The sequence below is a fragment of the Diadema antillarum genome, unplaced genomic scaffold (genome assembly GCF_040938485.1).
Source record: "Diadema antillarum isolate AM-2024a unplaced genomic scaffold, OU_Dant_1.0 seq00000718_RagTag, whole genome shotgun sequence".
NCBI classification, from domain to species: Eukaryota; Metazoa; Echinodermata; class Echinoidea; order Diadematoida; family Diadematidae; genus Diadema; species Diadema antillarum.
In genome coordinates, this window is record NW_027271622.1 from 753,107 (window position 1) to 772,902 (window position 19,796).

At 39.1% G+C, this 19,796-nt stretch overlaps 1 protein-coding gene across 1 annotated transcript in view; it reads left to right on the forward strand.

The window, feature by feature from the left end:
- Window positions 1–19,796, forward strand: part of LOC139737986 (formin-like protein 3) — a 125,735-nt gene that overhangs the window by 47,715 nt on the left and 58,224 nt on the right. The window contains exons 3-5 of the mRNA XM_071648652.1: window positions 1,725–1,808; window positions 10,757–10,852; window positions 17,358–17,437. Of these exons, the coding sequence (XP_071504753.1) occupies window positions 1,725–1,808; window positions 10,757–10,852; window positions 17,358–17,437 (260 nt within the window). The remainder of the gene's footprint in view (window positions 1–1,724; window positions 1,809–10,756; window positions 10,853–17,357; window positions 17,438–19,796) is intronic.

Genomic DNA, 19,796 nt, shown 5'->3' on the forward strand with positions numbered 1-19,796 from the left:
CAAAGTGAACTGCGCTCTCTCCTTGAGCGTTGTTCTGCCTATGATTTTTTAAAAGCCCTACCCCCTCCCCCCCAAAAAAAAATAAAAAAATTATGGGCCACTGTATTGCTGTAGTACACTGCTGCTATGTGTGATACAGGGGTTAATTACACCTGTCATCATGTAGGCAATGGCACAAAATACTTACTTGTCAAACCACATGTGTGTGCATTGCCCATAAATGTGTGTCACCGCTCTTAATTATACCTCTCTCTCGTTCTTTCTATCCATTCCCACATAGGAGAAAGGAAATAACAATAATGAGTTGTACTGGATAGTCTCGTATGGATTATCTGTATGCACATTTCTCTAAAGCAGTTGCCTGTAATACCCATGATAGGTTTTGAACTAACTCTGTATAAGTAACTCTTGTCATGTGGAAACAACTGTCTTGCGTTCATTTAGCTTGTTTAAATGTCCTTAATATGTTCCTTTTCATTTTGTTTTATTGTTGTCAAGGTATGACGGACAGGACATGTCTCTAACCTTGAATACATACATTATCTTTTTCTGCTGGTTTGCTTAATGTAGGCCTTTTCAAATTTGTAACTGAGCAAGGCTTGCCAGAATACAGTGTATGACGGCTGCGCTGCCTTAGCACGTGTCCTTTGGCACAACGCAACGCAACCCTAGTCGTAAAATCCCTGCGCATTCTCCTCACGTGTACACTGCTTGCCCTTATCCCTCTTCCCAGGGAAGCGTTCTGACTTTCTTTCTTTTTTCCACGCAGCTGCAGTCAAACCGACAGCAATGACTAAAGACCCTTTGTCTCCCGTTCTTTCTCTCTCTCGCTCAATATCTGTCTCATACAGGGGAAGTTTAACAGGTTGAGTCTCGCTCCCCTCTCTGCTTTTGGCAGAGACGTGATGAGTGAGCACTCGACGACGACGATCCCGCAGATAAAGTCGCAGCCGTCGCTGTGATTCACCACCCTGCGGTTGAACGTCCGAGGCAGATGCCAGCGCACGTTTGTGGCATTGACGTGCGTGGCAAACGACAAACAACGTCACCTCGGCAGCGAGGTGGCGATTGACCCTAACATTTTTTCCGTTGTGTCACACTTTACAGCCTCCTAATATTTCATCCCAGCCTGAATGATCTCAATCGCGTCCCATGTGTTAATTTTATCGTCCTGCGTTGCATTGGTTACATGCACGTGTGTTGCCCATCGAAAGATGCTATACATGTGCAGATACATGTAATAGGTGTATCATACTCAACCGCAACACACATAGGTTAATGATAATGATACACCTGTAACTTATGTTCTCTTCAAAGCAGCATTAAGTCTCAACGCCAAATGCTCTTGATGTGAGTGCCAAACTTCTTCAGTGGAATAAAATGTGACACACTTTTGCTCAAAAATTTGTCATGTTTGTCTGCAACGGAACAAATTTGAGCTGTTCACTTTGCCTGATTCCATGTGCACAATTTTAAGATTGAAAAAAAAATGAAAATACAATGATATTGCAATCACCATGGCAACATCTAAAATGTTCATTGCTTCTAGATTGTTGCCTGTAGATGTAGACACGTTAAACTTGCATCAAAGCAACGTGGATTGTTCAGATTTGTGACCTGAAACAATTTTCCACCAAAGGTACAACATGTACATTACCCTGATATTGACAAGTACCAGTCTTTTTTAAGAAGTTCCTCTTTTTATTTTTTTTCACCTCATGCAGGCCCAAATGGATTTGCCACCAGAGAAGGCCAAGCTGCTACGCCAGTACAATGACGAGAAAAAGTGGGACCTGATCTGTGATCAGGTAAGAGCACAATATTTCTCTTCCTCTAACACCTACAATAAGGTTGTATATGTTTACCACTAAAGTATTCAATCATTCGTAACCCATTCTGTACTTAGGACATTAGACAGTAATGGGTATTATGGAGTTTGTATGTCAATTTGCAATCGGAGGACCCTAAGGGTTAATATTGAACTGTATGCTATAGCACTGGTTGTACAGGGGAAAAAAAGGAAAATTGATTACAAAAATACAAACAATTATTGTAATTTGTAACATTATTTTGTACTACTTTAGGTATGATTCTACTGGCAACACAAAATATTTGTTTCAGTCATTGCAATGATATATATTGTTGGGGTAACAAAACCTCATATCTCAAAAATGTCAAAATGTTCAGGAGAGAAAAAAATATGGCAGCTACAAAGCACTATATCAAATGGGATTGCCTTTCCTTTGACATGCTGCGATGGCTTTATTTTTTGGTTAAGAAAAGTTGGATTTGGACAGGACATCAAGAATTCCAGTCCAGTTTTACATTATTCTGATAAGAAAGAGTAAAATCTTCTGAGTATGACAGTGAAAATTTGATCAAAATCAGATGATAATTGGGGAAGTTATGAAATTGTAAAGTTTCACTAATTTCTGCAGAACAGAGCTTATACAGTTGATATGAATATGGAGATGAATGAGCTGATGATGTCATCACGTCACATTTTTCCATTGATTGTTAAATTGACATAACATCCTTATTTTTTCATTCAATTTTGATCATATTTTCATTGTTGTGCTAAGAAAATTTTACTCCTTCTTTTCAGACAAATTTCAGCTGCACTGGAATTTCTCTTTAACTGATTATCTGACTGTTTATCCAAAAAGAGCGATTTTCACTAGAATTTCAGATCTATACAAGGTCTGGTCACCCCAGTGACAATTTATATGAGGCAAATTGTGTGATTCGTTCCCACATCTTGAAGTGTGACGCTATAATTTGAGCAGGTGTTGTTTTTCACAGGTTGTGGGATAAATCTGTTCATTTAACCCCATTTCACATTTCATTCAAAGAGAGAGAGAAAAAAATTTAATTTGACAACATTGTAATGCTCTAGTAGTATACAGTAGATATTGAAGTTGAGCTTTAATTTTTGTGCAGTTTTGTTCAACTGTACTTCTGGCTGGAAATAGAGAAGATAGATAGCAGGATGAATGATCATCTCATGTAGATAGATAGAAAGAGACAAGATGAACAGGAAGAAGAGATAGAGAAAAGAGGAAGAAGAGATAGAGAAAAGAGGAAGAAGGAAGATATATATTGTGGTACTATACTTTTAAGCTATGACAACGGAATAGGTCTCCATGATACCGTACCCATACATGCACCCAACCCTTTTCCTTGTGGGTTTTGTCACAAGGACGTAACTTTTATGAGTCATGGACCCCCATCCTATCCCACTGAATCACATATTTTTAGTCCATGACATCCCCTTCCCCCTTGCATGTGTGTTGTGAAGGGGGGGGGGGGAGGGAGGGGAGGGGGGGGGAGATATTCAAAGTCTGCTGTCTAGTTTCCAGTCATGTACCACAGAGCAGTATTTGCCCTCACCCCACCCCCTTAATCACCCCTCGTCCTCCCCACAGTTGGAATCAGCTCAAAAGTTTCCTCGTTTGCGAATCCCCTGCTTTACCGGAGCTTTAGGTGATGTATTTCAAATCTATCTTTGGGGTTATACCATACATATATTTCAGAAGAAACAGGTTCAAAAAGTTCTTTGAGAAATTGTACCTGACAAATAATACAAATGGCCTCAGCCTTCATCTTTCAGAAATTACCTTGTGACAGAGTTCAAAAGTATTTAAGTGAAAACCCTCAAGGCAGTAGCCATCAGAACACAAAAGCCTCCTAATGATTGTGAAAATGCCATCCTATTGATGTGGGGAGAGCTGTTGTGACGAAGTTGAAGCCTCTGATATTTAAAGAGGTTTAACTTGTGTGCAGCACTTCAGTGTACAGGTACGCTGCATGATCGTGAGTGTTGGGGTGTTTGCCTTTGTATTGGAGGAGGGGAGAGGGGGTAAAACTGGAAGAGGTAATATTGCTGCGCAAACTCGAGAGGCTGAGCCCTTGTATTGATCGCAAGTGATGAAAGTATCAAGTATCGAGTCCCCTGACGACGACTTGAAAGCCCCCCAGATTTTGATGCGCGAAACAATGTGGGAATGCATGTGTACGTATTATTTCATAGAAAGTGTTTTGTTTCACCCCCTAAACATCGTTTACCTCGTTTGAGAAAGATTCTTGTTTTTGTTCTGGCGAGGTTGCCAGTAACATCATTTCAAATGGAGGTTGCTGGAGTGTGAGGGAAGGAGTAAAATAAAACTGAATATTTCACTGCAGTGTGGACCATTAGGAGTGTAAGATGTAACAGTCTAACACAACTGAGGAATTCCTCGAACTTAATGGCCGATCTTGTTCTTTTTTTTTGGTAGTCTATCCATGTTCTGTAAACTTTATTTTGTTGCCAATACACTCCTTCATTGTGGCTGTGTGAATCTCTGAAAAGCAATCCCAAGAAACTTGACCAAATACATACAATGTAAATTGCAAGAGGTCCAGAGCTGTTTTGATTGGCTCAGAAGAAATTGTTCTACTGATGGCAGGGCATTATTCCTTCATCCAAAACTGAATGATCCTAATAAAAGGTGGGACCCACCTTTTAACAGGATCGCTTTGTTTTACTCTGTTATTGGATATATCAGCCAATTCTAAACCATTTTTCATCAAATATACTTTGAATTCCCCCTAGAATTGTATGCTCTGTAACATTTCGTAAGTGGTTTCTCGCAAAAAATTAAAAGGTCAATCCTTATCTCAACCAATACTGTACCATCCCTTTAATGTTAAAGACAGCCAGTGATTGGACATCTATCATCAGTGTGTTTATTCCAATGTTAAACATCACCATTGGATTCTTTTGACTCTGTAAAAAAAGCCCAGTCTAAGTTCTTTTGTCTATCATGTGAAGATCCTTTACAGATAATGAGCACAGGGAAGATGGATATCAGTCTCAGCTGACAAAAGAAGATGTATTTTAAGCTTCATACCGCCCAGGTCAGAAAACGCTTTCACTTTGAATTGAGATGGATAACAGTAGTCATAACCTTAGATTTGTTTGGTCAGCAACGCTGCAAGGCAACAGTCTAATGAACTCTTCCATCCTTTCATTGTTTTGTTTGATGACTAGAACTGCTTTTACTGCAATATTGTGGTTGGTGATGATCTGCCAAACACAATGTCCTCCAAACTTAAATGTCCCATTTGATAGCTTCTAGAAACACTTCTGTAGTGTAAAAAGTGAAAGTGTGAGTGCCTATTGTACGAGGCCCCTTGTGAAAAAAGTCACTATCCCATTGTTCAGCACCAGGAGTGTCACAAGTAGTTCTTACTTTATAAGATGTCTATTAAAATCATCTAATTTATGAAATGAAATCCTCTATCACTCTCATACAGTCCAGGATGCCGTACTTGCAATATGATTTGGCCCTAGAAATTGTAGCGAACTTTCTTTGTTGTTTGTTTGTCTTTTAGGAGTAGAAACTTGTCTGTAATGGTACTTCGAGGGATGGTACAGTTTCGTTTGAGATGTGACTTGAGGTGTCCACCATTTTTTTATGATGAATTTTTTTGAGATGATGAGAAACCTCTCATGAAATATGAAAAAGCATATTATTCTAAGAGGAATTTGAAGTTTATTTTATGAAAATCAGTATATGAAATGCCGGAGAAATACAAAACAAAGCAATCCCAATAGAAATGGGGCCCACCTTTTATCAGGATTTCTTTGTTTTCCTTTGTTTTTGTTTTATATCCTCAATTTAGAACTGATTTTCATCAAATAAAATTTGAATTTTGCGTAGAAATGTATGCTTTTCAACATTTTATGAAGTGGTTTCTAAATATCTGAAGCTGAATTCCCACCTTTACCAATACTATACCATCCCTTTAAACTTTTTATCTCGGAACACACATACACACACCTCCAGAATTTTCATGTGTTAAAGGATGGTACAGTATTGGTGAGATGAGAATTGGGCTTTTAACTTTTTGCGAGATACCAAGAAAACACTTATGAAATAGTACAGAACATACCATTTTAAGAGGAATTTATTTGATGAAAATCGGGTTTGGAATGACCGAAACATCCAAAAACAAAGTTAAACAAAGCGATCGTAATAAAGTGTGGGTCCCACACTTTATTAGAATCGCTCTTGTTTGGATATCTCAGCCATTTCAAAACCAATTTTCATCAAATAAACGTTGAATTCCTCACAGAATTACATGCTCTTTCATATTTCATAAAAGGTTTCTCATTATCTCACCAAAATAATGTTAGCAACCTGAAATTAGGTCTCAACCAAAACTGTACGACCCCTTTAACTCTAAAGCCTTCATCAGCGAGTTGTCTGACCTGTTTTTACCTTGATCATGTAATGGTCCAAATGTTGGCTGTAGACTTTCAGAAGTTCATACATATAGCATCCCCCTTCAAAGTATCAAAATTCCGGGTCTATTAAGATTAACCCGTTGAGGATGAGTCCCGAGTATACTCGGGCAGGTGTCTATGGGAAATTCAATTGAATTAAATTCAATTCATATATAAATTTCATTCTCATTTTCTTCCAACGAAACATAACACAAAGTAAATCAGGAATTCAATCATAAGCATATATATACATTACAAAGTGCAAAAATAAATGATAGTCAACAATCTAATGAAGATAAATTATGTATAATATATACATAACAGAAAATACAAAGTTATCTTTAAAGGGGAAAAAGAAAACTGAGAGGTCCACTAAAAAGCGATGCTTGTTGATTGTGGACCACTCAAGAATTTCTTCAAAAATACTTGCTGCAATTACGAGTACATAACACAAAAGTAACTAAGACAAAATGGAACAAAAACAGAGACACAACATGTGTTGTAGCAAAATCAGTCTGTCCTTCACGAGTTAAAAGTTTCACACCATAATAATTTTTGTGTGTGTGTGTGTCGTTCCTTTTTTGTGTGTGATACTGTATATGATGGTATTTGAGGAAAGATGTCAGCAAGAGTTTTAGCTATGGTGTGGATGACATGAATGAGGAGTGTGATGGTGTTTTTCGGCAAGAGAATGTGAAAACAGGATACCTCGACAACCAAGACTCAAGGTCATCCAGTCGTCCCATCACTGATGATCAGGTGATGTTTGTCATGTGGTAGCCGCGAGGAGGGAGCCCTCGTGTGGCGCAGAATGGATCAGTCGTCCTAATCGGCTAGTTTTAACTCCCTGCCGTGTAACCTGGCATGATTAGTGGATTATGACATTTGACACTGTGTTTGTGTGTCTGTGCTGTACACGTGTCTGTGTGTGTATGTTGAGAGAGAGAAGACAGACAGACAGACAAACAAACAAACAGAGGAAGAAAGAGAGGGAGAGATGAGTGTAAAGATGGAATAAATTAGTTATAGAAGGAGAGAGAGAATTTAGTTAACTCAGATCATCATGCTTGTTTTATGAATTGTGAATTCATGTGAAAATAATGCTGAGAAATGTCTTTGTACCTGATTAATCAGTTTTTCACTACTAAAAGTGCATGTCCATTTCTGTAACGACCCCTCCAAGAATGTTGATATTGTAGTGACTTAATGCTGGATGAAAGGATACAAGTGTGTGTGTATGTGTGTGTGTGTGTGTGTGTGTGTGTGTGTGAATGGATGAATGAATGAATGAATGAGCAACATGGATGGTGGGAAGAACGAATGAACTTGACGGCTACCTGCTAAGTGTTTCGGAATGAGCAAGAGTCGGGAATGATGAATAAAATCTGTAGGGCGCATCCGTAGGAAGGATGGAAGTGAGAGTGAACTGGCCATGGAAACGTTGTCCATCTGTATCTTTGTGTCTCCTTATACAAGCACCAATTGTTTCTATGACCTCTTTTTTTGTCTTCTTTTTTTTTTCCTCTCTCTTTCCCTTTCCCTCTCCATCATGCCAGAAATAACTGGCAAACTTTCCGTTTCCTCGAGCTGGCCTTGCGCCGCCCGCGTCCGATTTTGCGTGATCGACGCATTTAGACGAACGCTCTCTCCCCCGATTTCCCCTTCAGTATTTGTTATATCACTTTTTGTTAATGCTAAATTTAGTTTGATTACACCCATTATTCGTATTGTAATGAAACACAGCAGGGGTAATTTGCATCACCTGATAATCAATTAAAGTTGCAGCCTCTTTCGCGATATTTAATGCAAACTTTTCAAAACAAATCAGCGACCTGCTTTGAACTCCTTGCCCTCCACGGTGTCTGATGCAGCGTCGGTAGAGCTTGAAAACATCAGCCATATTGACATTCTTGTAGACACGTCCTCCACCTCAAATGTAGACATTCTGTTTGACAATCACTCTTGTTGGTTGAGGTATCAGTATTCCTCATTTCGTCTCCCTGTGAACAACTGAAATTTGTAAGATTTCAACTCCTGATCAACCTTTTTAACAAACATTTGGAAAAAAGGAACCAGAGGGAATAGAATCAGAGCTTGAGTATTTGTTCCAAGATCATTGTGTCTCTGCCGGTAACCAGGGATAGCCTGACAATAGTGTCGCTGCCCAGAAAGCAGTAGATGGCAGATTCGATTCCTGCTGGCTCCTTTTTCCAGCACGTCTGTTAAAAATGTAGATCAGCAGTTGCGATCGTACAAATTTCATTTGTACAGAGGGAGACAAAGTGATGAAAACTATTACCTTGAGGTTTATATTTTTGTGAATTTCATTAGTCAGGTGCAATTTGTGAATTTAAAGACAAAATATTGACTCTGATCCCGACAGGAATGTGATGCGCACATTATTCAGTACTGTACTCTATGATCACAAATTTAACCACTCACGAAATCATAGAGAAGTCCCGATTCGCAAAAAAATTAGACTCGCTAGATATATGTATGCCGTAGGCAGTATTCCTTTGGGGGATGCATCATTTTATCATGTCAAGAGAATGTCAAAAGTAAATTTCCACTCCAAACCCACCCATTCTGTTGTTTATTGTTGTTGGTGGTGCTCTTGGTAATGTTATTATTGTTGTTGTTGTTGTTGTTTGATGGGGAAGCAGTTCCCAAAGTGGGCTATTCACTTTTCCTACCCCATTTCCGAATTTGACGCGCTATCGCTGTTATTTCAATCAGGGCCCGTCTCTTCCGGCCGTTGAGAGTTCTACGGACGGGGTTATGTGGCACCAGATCTAATAATGATAATAATAAAAGAAAAAGACCTTTTGTCAAATGGCTATTTGACTTAAATGGGAATGCTAGGTCAGCTACAAGGTAGTCTGAAAAGAGAGAGCAAAATGTTAAGAGCAAAGCAGTGAAAATTTGATCAGAATCAGATTAAAAGTAAGGAAGTTATGAAATTTTGAAGATTGGCTAATTTTTTGCAAAAATCTCATGAACAGTTGATATGAATATGCAAATGAGTGAGCTTATGATGTCGTCACCTCACAATTTTCTGTTGATCATATGCAAAAAATGACAAAAATTCGATTTTTCTGCCGTAAATTGTAACATGTTATTCCTGGCTGAATAAGTTCAAAATAATGATCACTCAGATATACTAGGATTTGATACTGCGACTGTATTGTGTTTGAACAACAACAACAACATAAAAAACGATTTTATATACAAACTGTATGGCAAGTTGTGAGGCTGTGATGTCATCAGCTCACAATTTGCATACAATTCATATTGACTCTTCAATAACTGTTTTTGTTTTTAAAAAAAGAGCGAAACTTCAGAATCTCATTACTTCTCTAATTTTATCACATTTTGATCAAGTTTTCATTTATGTGCTTGTAAAATTTTATATTCTTCTTTTCGGACTAACTTTTGAATGGTCTGGAGTTCCCCTTTAACCCGTTGAGGACAGGTTGATTTTGCTACAACACGCATTTCCCATAGGCGCTCTTGCCCGAGTATAATATACTCGGGACTCTTCTTGAACGCGTTAAACCACCCCCCCCCCCCCCCAATTGACATTGCCTTTATGAGGTTGTCCTAAGCGTATCACTCTGTGTTTCAAGATAACGCTGCTGAGTGTTGCCCTGGAATTGAACCTTGAAAGTCAAAAGTCTCATTTTAAATGCCTTCACTGATGTGTTGAATGGACATTATGAACTTGTTTTTAGTGTACAGGCAAGTCCATTTCACACTGAATAACAGAAGAGGTTATACTTGGTTTTAATGAGAGAAAAGCCAAAATATCTGAAACAAGTGAATTTAGAGCTGAGCTCTCCTGTCAAAACTTAAGCCAAGTTTTGTTATTATTTTCCTTTCAATGTTATAACTTGCTAATATTGTGGGAAAATATCCTTTTATTGTGAGTGGTGGTATATATCACATTTTTCCGTGATATGCAATCTGTCTTTAATATGTTCTAAGGTCGAGTCATTGTCCTATGCGTTTGCCAGCAAGTTCATACCAAATTCTCTTTTGAAATTGTGGTGCACACCCACCTCAGACAGAAATCTGTGAATGATGTAACAGGCAAAGATTTATGTTTATGATTTTACTTTAACAAGTTGACAATTTGAAATTGTGGTACATAATGTAATGTGTGAGTGCCACTTTATTACCTTGTTCTGTCTTTTTTTTTTCATTGATGCCAACATGTGGCAAGAAAGACATTTATATAAAGGTAGGCCTATATCATGCAGGTTAACTCATTGTTGAATGTTACAATGAGTCTGTCTTATTTTTGCTATTGTTTCTCATTCAGGAAATAGTAATAAATCCTCCTAGTCAAAGTGTTTCTTTTCCTGGGCCAGCATCTGACCCAAGATTTGGCTCTTATTGTTGGTAAAGAACAATGATGATTTTCCTTCTTGCATTTTGTTCTTTCACTCCTTTGTTTTTGTGTTTTTTTCCCCTTTTACATATCCGCAGGAAAAAGTGAGCGCGAAGGCTCCACCAGAACAATACATTGCGCGGATTCGCAAAGTGATGGAACCTGGCAACTCATCCAAGGTCGGTAGTTTTAAGGTATTACTTCTCAGGGAAGACCGCTTCAATTTATATCAGTACCATCCCCGTGCCACCTCCCAGTTATACCAGCACCCTGACCTTCCCCTCCCTCCCCACTCCCCCTTCCCAACCCCCTCCCCACCCCCACCCCTTCCCACCCTCTGTTCTTGTGGATCGTATTGTGCCACAAAGCTCAAGCTACTGATATAACATGCAGCAGCCCCGCCCTCAACCCCTACCAGGAAAAACCCCGAATTGTAAAATGATGGCTTGTGTGGTAATGTATAATTGGTAAGATATATTCAAATTTCCCAGATTTGCTTGATGACCCGCTTAACAAAGCATGCCTAATATCTTGATACCCCCATCTAGTCCCCCTCTCACCTGCTGCTCAATAACTACAGCTAACTCTGTGTTTGATGAATGCTTTCGTTTACGCATTAAATATAACCTGTCGCATTAACCTTCACTCCCTGTATTCACCAATTGGCATGATGTCTACTGAAGCGCTTTCTTTACCAAAATTGGCACGGATGTCTGAAAACTAATGCTGATTAATAGAGACTATGTTGTAGTCCCAGTAATTCCCTATTGTGTCATTGTGGCCTTCCTGTTAGACTGAGGAACATTGTTATGCCTGAGTGGGCCGGCTAATTTACAGTTGTCAAGTGTTGAGGAAGCAACTGAGAGCTTGTGACAATACATAGGAAGTTGCAACTGATTGACAAATTGCCCTACTTCGACGTAAATAAGCACTGAATTGATCAGTGTTTTAGTAGTAGCCATGATAAAAAAATCATGGGCGTACATACTCGAGCAGGATTCAAACCTACGACCTCCTGATCACCGGACAGGCGTCATCTCCACTAGACCACCGAGCTTTCGCCCGACAGCAAGTGCTGGTTCTAATCCTTATAGCATGCAGCGGGCACTGCTTTTATTATTCAAATTCATGAAATTCTTCCGTCGAGATGTTTTCATTGCAACTGATTGACAAATTGCCCTACTTCGACGTAAATAAGCACTGAATTGATCAGTGTTTTAGTAGTAGCCATGATAAAAAAATCATGGGCGTACATACTCGAGCAGGATTCGAACCTGCGACCTCCTGATCACCGGACAGGCGTTATCTCCACTAGACCACCGAGCTTTCGCCCGACAGCAAGTGCTGGTTCTAATCCTTATAGGAAGTTGCGTTTGAGTGCCTGAGCACGTTAAGTCTCAAATTAGGCATAAGTCATATCCATGAGTAGGACAGACAGAACTTTCCATTCTATTTCTATTATTGGTATCATTATCACTGTTAATATGGTTGTTTCGTTATCTATCATCATGATAATCATGATCTTTATCACAATTATCTTTCCATCCGTGTAGTTATGATTGCGATGATTACTCTAACCCTGTTATTGTGTTTTCATTATGAGTACCGTCATTTTCATAATTACATATTCACACTTTTACCTTTTGTATTTCACAAAATAATCACTGATGACAGTATTGTTGGATGGATTTTCCTCCAATTTTAAAAAATAGGCATTCTAAGATTAGAATCATCAAATTATCATTCTCAAAATAAATGTAGGATGATCATCCAGGGAACAGTACTTCAGCGAAATTTTCACGTAGAAATATATATTGTAGGAGAAGTTCACTAGAATTAGGGGCAGTCCCGGACAGCGAGAGGGGCTCCCTGGAAACGAGGCCGGATGCATGCCGTTGCCATGGGAACATGCTCAACAGTGGTAGTGCTTTGCGGGAGGAGGGATGCCACTGAACTCTCCTTGCGTGTTCTTGTGGTCGGGCAATATGAAGATGTGCGCTGCTCCCGCGTGCTGCTGCCCGGGGTTTGTTGACCGCTCAAGGAGAATAGTCGTGTTGACCGCTCAAAGAGGAGAGTTGTGTTGACCGCTCACAGAGTAGAGTTTTGTGGTTCCGTGGGAGTTGTAGGATGAGCCCATGGGGAGAGCTTCGGGAGGAGAGTTTCATCCACAAAATGAAAGAATGCTGTGTTCCAGAGGTTAAATTTACAAGTAAAAAAAAAAGAGAAAAATCTTGTAAACTAGGCATTTGAATAAAACAAGGAATATTGACATGTGTGGGGCAACACACGTGTCTGGAAAATGTAACAGTACACTGCACATGCATGGTTCTTTGTGATGGATTCTAGAAGGTGAAATGGGAACTACTTGTATGGCATAAACAGAAAATGTGCTTTTTGCATCTTATGGTATTAATGAAAGAGGAGCATGGCTTTGTATGCTTTATTTTATAGCATGTCATTGTTTCGTATCAAATGTAGCTCAGGAGAAAAACAAGCTCTGACATCAATTCTTTTTCTTTGGGGGGGGGGGGGGGGAGGGGGAGGGAAGGGATAACATAGTTTTAGTCTGCATGCTCCTACTACTTGACAGCAGGCATATCCCAAGATGGTAATTCATTCATGAAAGAAAAGAGAAGAACTTCTACTAAGTATTTTATAGCCAGAATAATGAGCTACCCTCTTGTGGCTTGCTTGTACACTGTAGCACCATTCAAGACTTGTAGGTTTAAGCTGACGAACCTCTTGATGGTCCATTGTGCAAGTCTTGCGCTGTCTTGATCGAATCATCCTCTCTCTGGGTTTGCATGCATTTCCTGCGCTTCAAGCTATTGAAGAGACTATTATGCTGTCCACCCTAGGTAAACTGTCATTCTAACATAACCAGGAAAGTTCCCCCTCCCCCTCCTCCCACCCCCATTGATCATAAGAAATTCTGCAGAAAATCATCAATAACAACCCTGTAGAGATAGAGAGACATGTAAAAGTGATAAACCAGCTCTTTTCCTTCACTCTTCAGGGGTTCGTTTCATGAGGTCATCGCATAAAATCTTTAGATAAATCTCAGAATGGCCAAAGTCGCCCATACAAATGTAGCTATGTGAGACTTTCAAGTCCATTTTCATAAAGTCTCTCATAAGTGTGTCTTATGGGCGAAAAGTCTCTCTTAAGACTTTCATGGAATGGACCCCAGGATTTTTGCCCCCCTGCATAACCACCTCCCTCGTTCTTGTAATGAGTGCGCAATTGGGGCAATTGACAAGTGCGGTCAGGTCTATTTCACGAGACAGCCTGTCGAAGGAGACTATCAGTTATTTCCTGTCCTCCCAGACTCCTCAGGGATTTGCGGACCTCAACTCTACAAATCTCGTGGAACTGATGTCATGATTGGTACAAGGAAGGAGGGAGAGGAGAGGGGTTGGAGGGGGGAGGAAGGTGTGATGTGATAATCGTTTATTTCATTTTATTCATCTTTTTTTTTAATCGCATCTTGTTTGAAGCCACACAGTGTTGTCACCCTGCATTATCCAAGATGCTAAATCTCTAACCCCCCCCCCTCCACCAAATTGTAGCTTGACATAATTATGCAATGTACTTTGATATGTCAAACTATGTACTCAAAATATGATAGTTGTTAGGACGAGCAAATTATGTAGACTTTAGGATCAGGGAAAATAACTTGGCTAGAGGTCTTTCCAGGTTTCATCTAAAATATGGAAGCTGTGATATTTGCATAAATATGTACATTCTTATGAATTGTAAAGCACTTTGAATGATATTTTTGGGGAAAATGACTGCCACTTAATTACATCCATAAATATATGTAGCGTATAGTCTTGTTCGACGAAGACTCCCTACATTGTGGAGTGTATAGCAAGTTATCAAAATGGCTTGTCGAATGGGCGACACGTAGCACAGGTAACAATTCACAGTCTGATCTTGTACAGGTGCATCCCACTCTTATGATTTGCATGCACATCAACCTGCTGGCCTCTTTCCAATGGTGAAGCCAACGATAACAACGACGACGGCATGTGTAGTTATAGGATGTGGTGTAATTTTTCAGGCTTCTGGTCGTTTGGCTGCGAATCTGAGCCCAAACTTGGCTCTGATTTCTTTGCGTGCTGCTAACTGTGCACCGCTTCCTGTCATGTTGCTGTCGACGGATTTCTGTGTATGAATTTAGTCCCCCCCCCCCCCCCCCCCCCCCCATACGACAAAGTCTGCATGTAAGAGTTTTTGGGCTGCTGGGCTCTCTAGTCCAGATTTGTTATGTTTTCACTTAAGTTATTATTAATCCGCATGGTAACATTTCCACACAACATATACATGTAGAATTATATCCCTATTGACATTTCCTGTGTTTGCACGTACTTTTAAAGGGATCGTACAGTTTTGGTTGAGACCTAATTTCAGATTTCTAACATTTTTTGGTGAGATAATGAGAAATATCTTATGAAATATGAAAGAGCATGTAATTCTATGAGGAATTCAACGTTTATTTGATGGAAATTGGTTTTGAAATGGCTGAGATATCCAAAAAAGAGCGATTCTAATAAAATGTGGGACCCACACTTTACTATGATCGCTTTGTTTTACTTTGTTTTTGGATGTTTCATTCATTCCACACCCGATTTTCATCAAATAAACTTTGAATTCCTCTTAAAATGGTATGCTCTGTACTATATCATAAGTGTTTTCTTGGTATCTTGCAAAAAGTTAAAAGCCCAATTCTCCTCTCCACCAATACTGTACCATCCCTTTAACAAGTGTAATATCATAATGATCACCAGTAGTTCCTCTTGCTTATGACATTGGGGCAGTGAAGTCTGAGTAGATGTAAATTCAGAGGTAAGGTTCCTTGGTTGTTACGTTTGGAAGCCAAACATGAAATGAATGACTTGCTATTGCTAGCAGTCAAAAAACAAAACAAAATTGTGTATGAAGAGGCAATTAACAGTTCCCTGGGCTGCCCAAGTGTGCTTTGATGTGTCAAATCTTGTCAAAACACTAATTATTGACATCCGTACTATATCTGCATGCTTGCACCCAATGCTGGGCATGCATGGCACACTCCTTTACTATTAATGTGAACTGTACACTGGTCTGACATGCTCAAAGATATTTTCTTATTCTCGAATTATTTGTTTGCTTGTAAGAATGATTGATTGCCATGGTTTTGGAGGCAGTTTTTGAGTTGGGCAAGCAAAATTTGAGAGCAGATAATTTTATTCATTTGCCTGACAGGGCTTACTGGAGAAAGGAGTTACTATTATTATATATCTTCAGTTCTTTTTTTGGCCATCTGCCAAAAATCAACAGAGATAAAGAAACCTGAATAAAACCTTTATGAGACAAAAAACAACAAATGTTCAAACAATCAACAAAACCTGCTCATTAATGCCCACGGAAACATATTGTCATTTCGTGTGGACAGAATCAATGTGACAATGCATAGCCCAACGGCATTTCTGCAGTGTATTCAAATTCTGTGCATGCTCTGTTCACAAAAAACTGCCATAACGTCCACAAAGCTTTCTAGAAACTGCCCTGCATAGAAACAACTGATGAATGCTAGGTGAATTCCTGCATAAGAAATTTAACTGGACAGAGCATCTAAACAAAATGTTTTGTATCTAGGCTGTAGAAAAAAAAAAAAAAACATCAATGAATTTTAATACATTGCAGAAATGGTCTTTTGGGCACATAGTGTTCGTCCCTTTAAATCACCTGACCACAGACTCACCAACAACTCATGAATTTCTATTAGCATGTCACTGATATAGAGGAAGCTGACATTTTCTTTCAAGGTTTACATTACCTCACCTCTCCCACCTGCCTCTTTCAATGTAAATGTGATGCAAATGAATACTAATGAATAATTCATACATCATTCCCCTCCTTTTTTTTTCAAGGATAGGATACACTACCTGTGACTATTCTGTTTGCACTGTTATTTGTTAGGGCCTCCCCCGTGGGATTGACATGAAGTACATTAACCTGCCATTGCTCTCCTATCCTGTGTAGATGCCATGCATATTAATATTTCTCTTTGTAACATGCACCATTCTTTAATTAAGTTCATTTGCCAGATATATTGTTTTTACCATTGATTTTAATAGCTTCATTGGTTAAGTGGGTTTCCCCCTCTCCCACACACACCATCCTGAACTGAATCGTCCATTACTTTTTGTTGTTGTTGCTGATGTTTGTTTGTTTGTTTAAAGGGACTGTAGCTTGGAATCAGTCAGTTTATTCCTGGAAAATAACTTTTGAGCTATTTTCATAAAATGATGAAGAAGAAATATTATATATATATATATATATATATATATATATGCAAAAAAAGTAACATTTTCTGAGGGGGGGGGAGTGGAAGAGGGGCATATGTGATGATACACAAATGGCACTCTCTATGCTTAAGTTAAGTTCTTTGCATGCTTACATTGTGATCATTACATACCATCATTTTACAAAGTATGATGGACAACACTTTGCAGGCTGCATGGTTCAAATAATACCTTCACTTTTGATCCATAGCTTGTGGCTCTAAATCCATGAAAAACAAACAAACATACAAACAAAAAGCAATGGTACTGGACACCTCAATTCTGTGGTGGAATAATTAGACTTGAATGCCATTAGATAGCTAAGTATGCCCTTTCCTCAACATTTATGAGTACTTTTACATTGTTTTCGCAGAGAACGCGGAAGAAGATGTTTGACACCTCAACACAGAACCTTCGAGACCTGGAGATCTCCCTAAGAACCAACAACATACAGTGAGTATTTAAATTGTAGCACGTGGGGGAGAATGTTTTCGGAGATGGGTGGGGGGGGGGGGGGTCGGGATTGCCGAAACGATGGGCGAGGTACTATTGGAATGACGAGAGGTGGGCTAGCGATGTCCCATCATCTGATATGTCTTTTATGCATTCAAAATGTTACATGAGTTTCATGTCCTGTGAAATCATCCTTGTTAATTCATTTGCAAAAGTGCAAGAAGTGTTTCGAGACAACATGAATATCTTTGATAGGCACAGGACTTCTTGCCTGCCACACCCTCCGACCCTCTCCAATGCTTATTCTTCAGCCCGGAGCCACCTTTTCGGGGGAGCAAGAACATTTTTGCCTTTGCCAGGGGTGGGCCACGTTTGATTTCTGGAAGGATGTGGAGTTGACAACCTCATGGGACCTGCCGATGTCAGAATTGCTTTATGAGCCAGCCTTCCTTTCAGTTTGTAAGCAATTAATGAAGAAAAAAATAATAATAACAACCAACCTGCACGGAACAACTAGCGGAACACAGGAAAGAGGTCCCTGTATTTAAAAAAGGGGGCAGTAGAGAGAGAGAGCGTTGTGTATGCAGAGACGAAATCACCGCACTGATCCTGAACAGAAGTGTAGAGTGTGACAACATCCAGAGATGTACTATACCTGTGCAACTCTTCACGTTTGAAAGAAGGCCTCATCATTATTGTAAATGGAAAGTGAATTGTTGTTGAAGTTGGAGTTTATCACTTCTAATCGTTTTGAGTTCATTTGCTGCAAAATTTCTTAGTCTTGCATCCAGGCCATTTTTGACACTTTCACAAGAGGCATTAGTACCTCCTGCTGGGGGGCGTTTCATCAACGAGTTCGTCGGAGTTTTCACCGACGAATTTGCTATCAGCCAATCAGACCAAGGATTTCATTAGCTTTTAACAGTTGTCAGTGTAAATCCTTGCGGATTAAAAAAAGCAATCACTCTCATTCACGCGACACAGTCACAGGAGAACACGATACACATCTTTTGGGGAATAACATCCACATCGGCCTGTCACTTTATTCCGGCCATGTTAATCCTTCCCTGCATGACCCGGTCTTGACATAGCTGGCGCTATAACAACACTACATCACCCCTTTCCTTTGAAAGATAAATCTCATCATCTGTTCTTTCAACATACGTATACATGTTGTTAGAATAACAACTTTCTTTTGTTTTCTTTAAAACAAAATTAATGCATCTTAAGTTGTTGTTTGTGGGTTTTTTCCATTAGGTCTAATTCAAAAGAAAACATTACGACAACTGTTTGGGCTTGTCTGAGTGCAAAGTATCATAAAATACTGAGAAGCATGCACTTTGATATTCCATATCATTTCAGAATTTTTTTTTTCTCAAATACTCTCAGAGAGATTTTTTTTTTGTCTGTTAATTTTTTTTTCTGACCTCTTCCATCCCCTTTCTTTTTTCTTTTTTTAACTATAACTAAACACATGGACACTCGTTTTCTTTCCTTGTGTATACACGCGTACTAATAATGCAAGTTTCTTTTGAACACCTACAACTATCAAATACAGGTATATAGGGAACTATCCTGTATTCCACCATAACATGTCAGCTACGAAAAGATATGTCATGTAGGCATGACAAAAAAACACACAAGTAAATATACTGTATGTACACTTCAACTGAGTGCAGATGCAAAACATGGAAAACCGATTAACACAACAGTTTTCAGAGTTCAAAAGTCCACGAAAAAAAAGTCCACAAATTAACACTTCTTGCCTTCACTGCGCAGCAGTTCTGGTTTGTAATTTTTTTTTTTTCGTCCAATCAACACACAAAATTTATCCTTTGCGTAAGATTGTCACTCATCATTAAAACAGATGTTTTTCATGTTGGGCATATTGTGGACAAACACTTGTTGCTTCAGTTGTTTGTTTTTTTTTTCTTGTATGGAACATATCCATGTGGGAAGATGATAGAGATTGAAAGATTAACATTCTAAAAACAATGGAAAATGGAATACCGGTAGAACCTACATAGAATAATTACAGCACCGCTGAAAATTTTCAGATAGTCTTGTAGTAAAACTTGAGTACAAAATGAAAGAATGTGTTTGCTGAGATCCAATCAACCAGGAGAGGAGGTTACTCTCTGTTCTGATTATGATGATGACAATGTTGATGAGGATAATGATGATGATGATGATAATGATGATGAAGCAGCATGTATATGGTGCAATTTATCTGTAGAAACATTTGAAGGTGCCCCCGGCTCCCACAATGTGTCACACATCATTCACAAAGTTGCTGGAAGATTGGTCTTCAGTACAGATTTGAAAGTATTGAGGTTGTTACTATGATGATGATGACGAT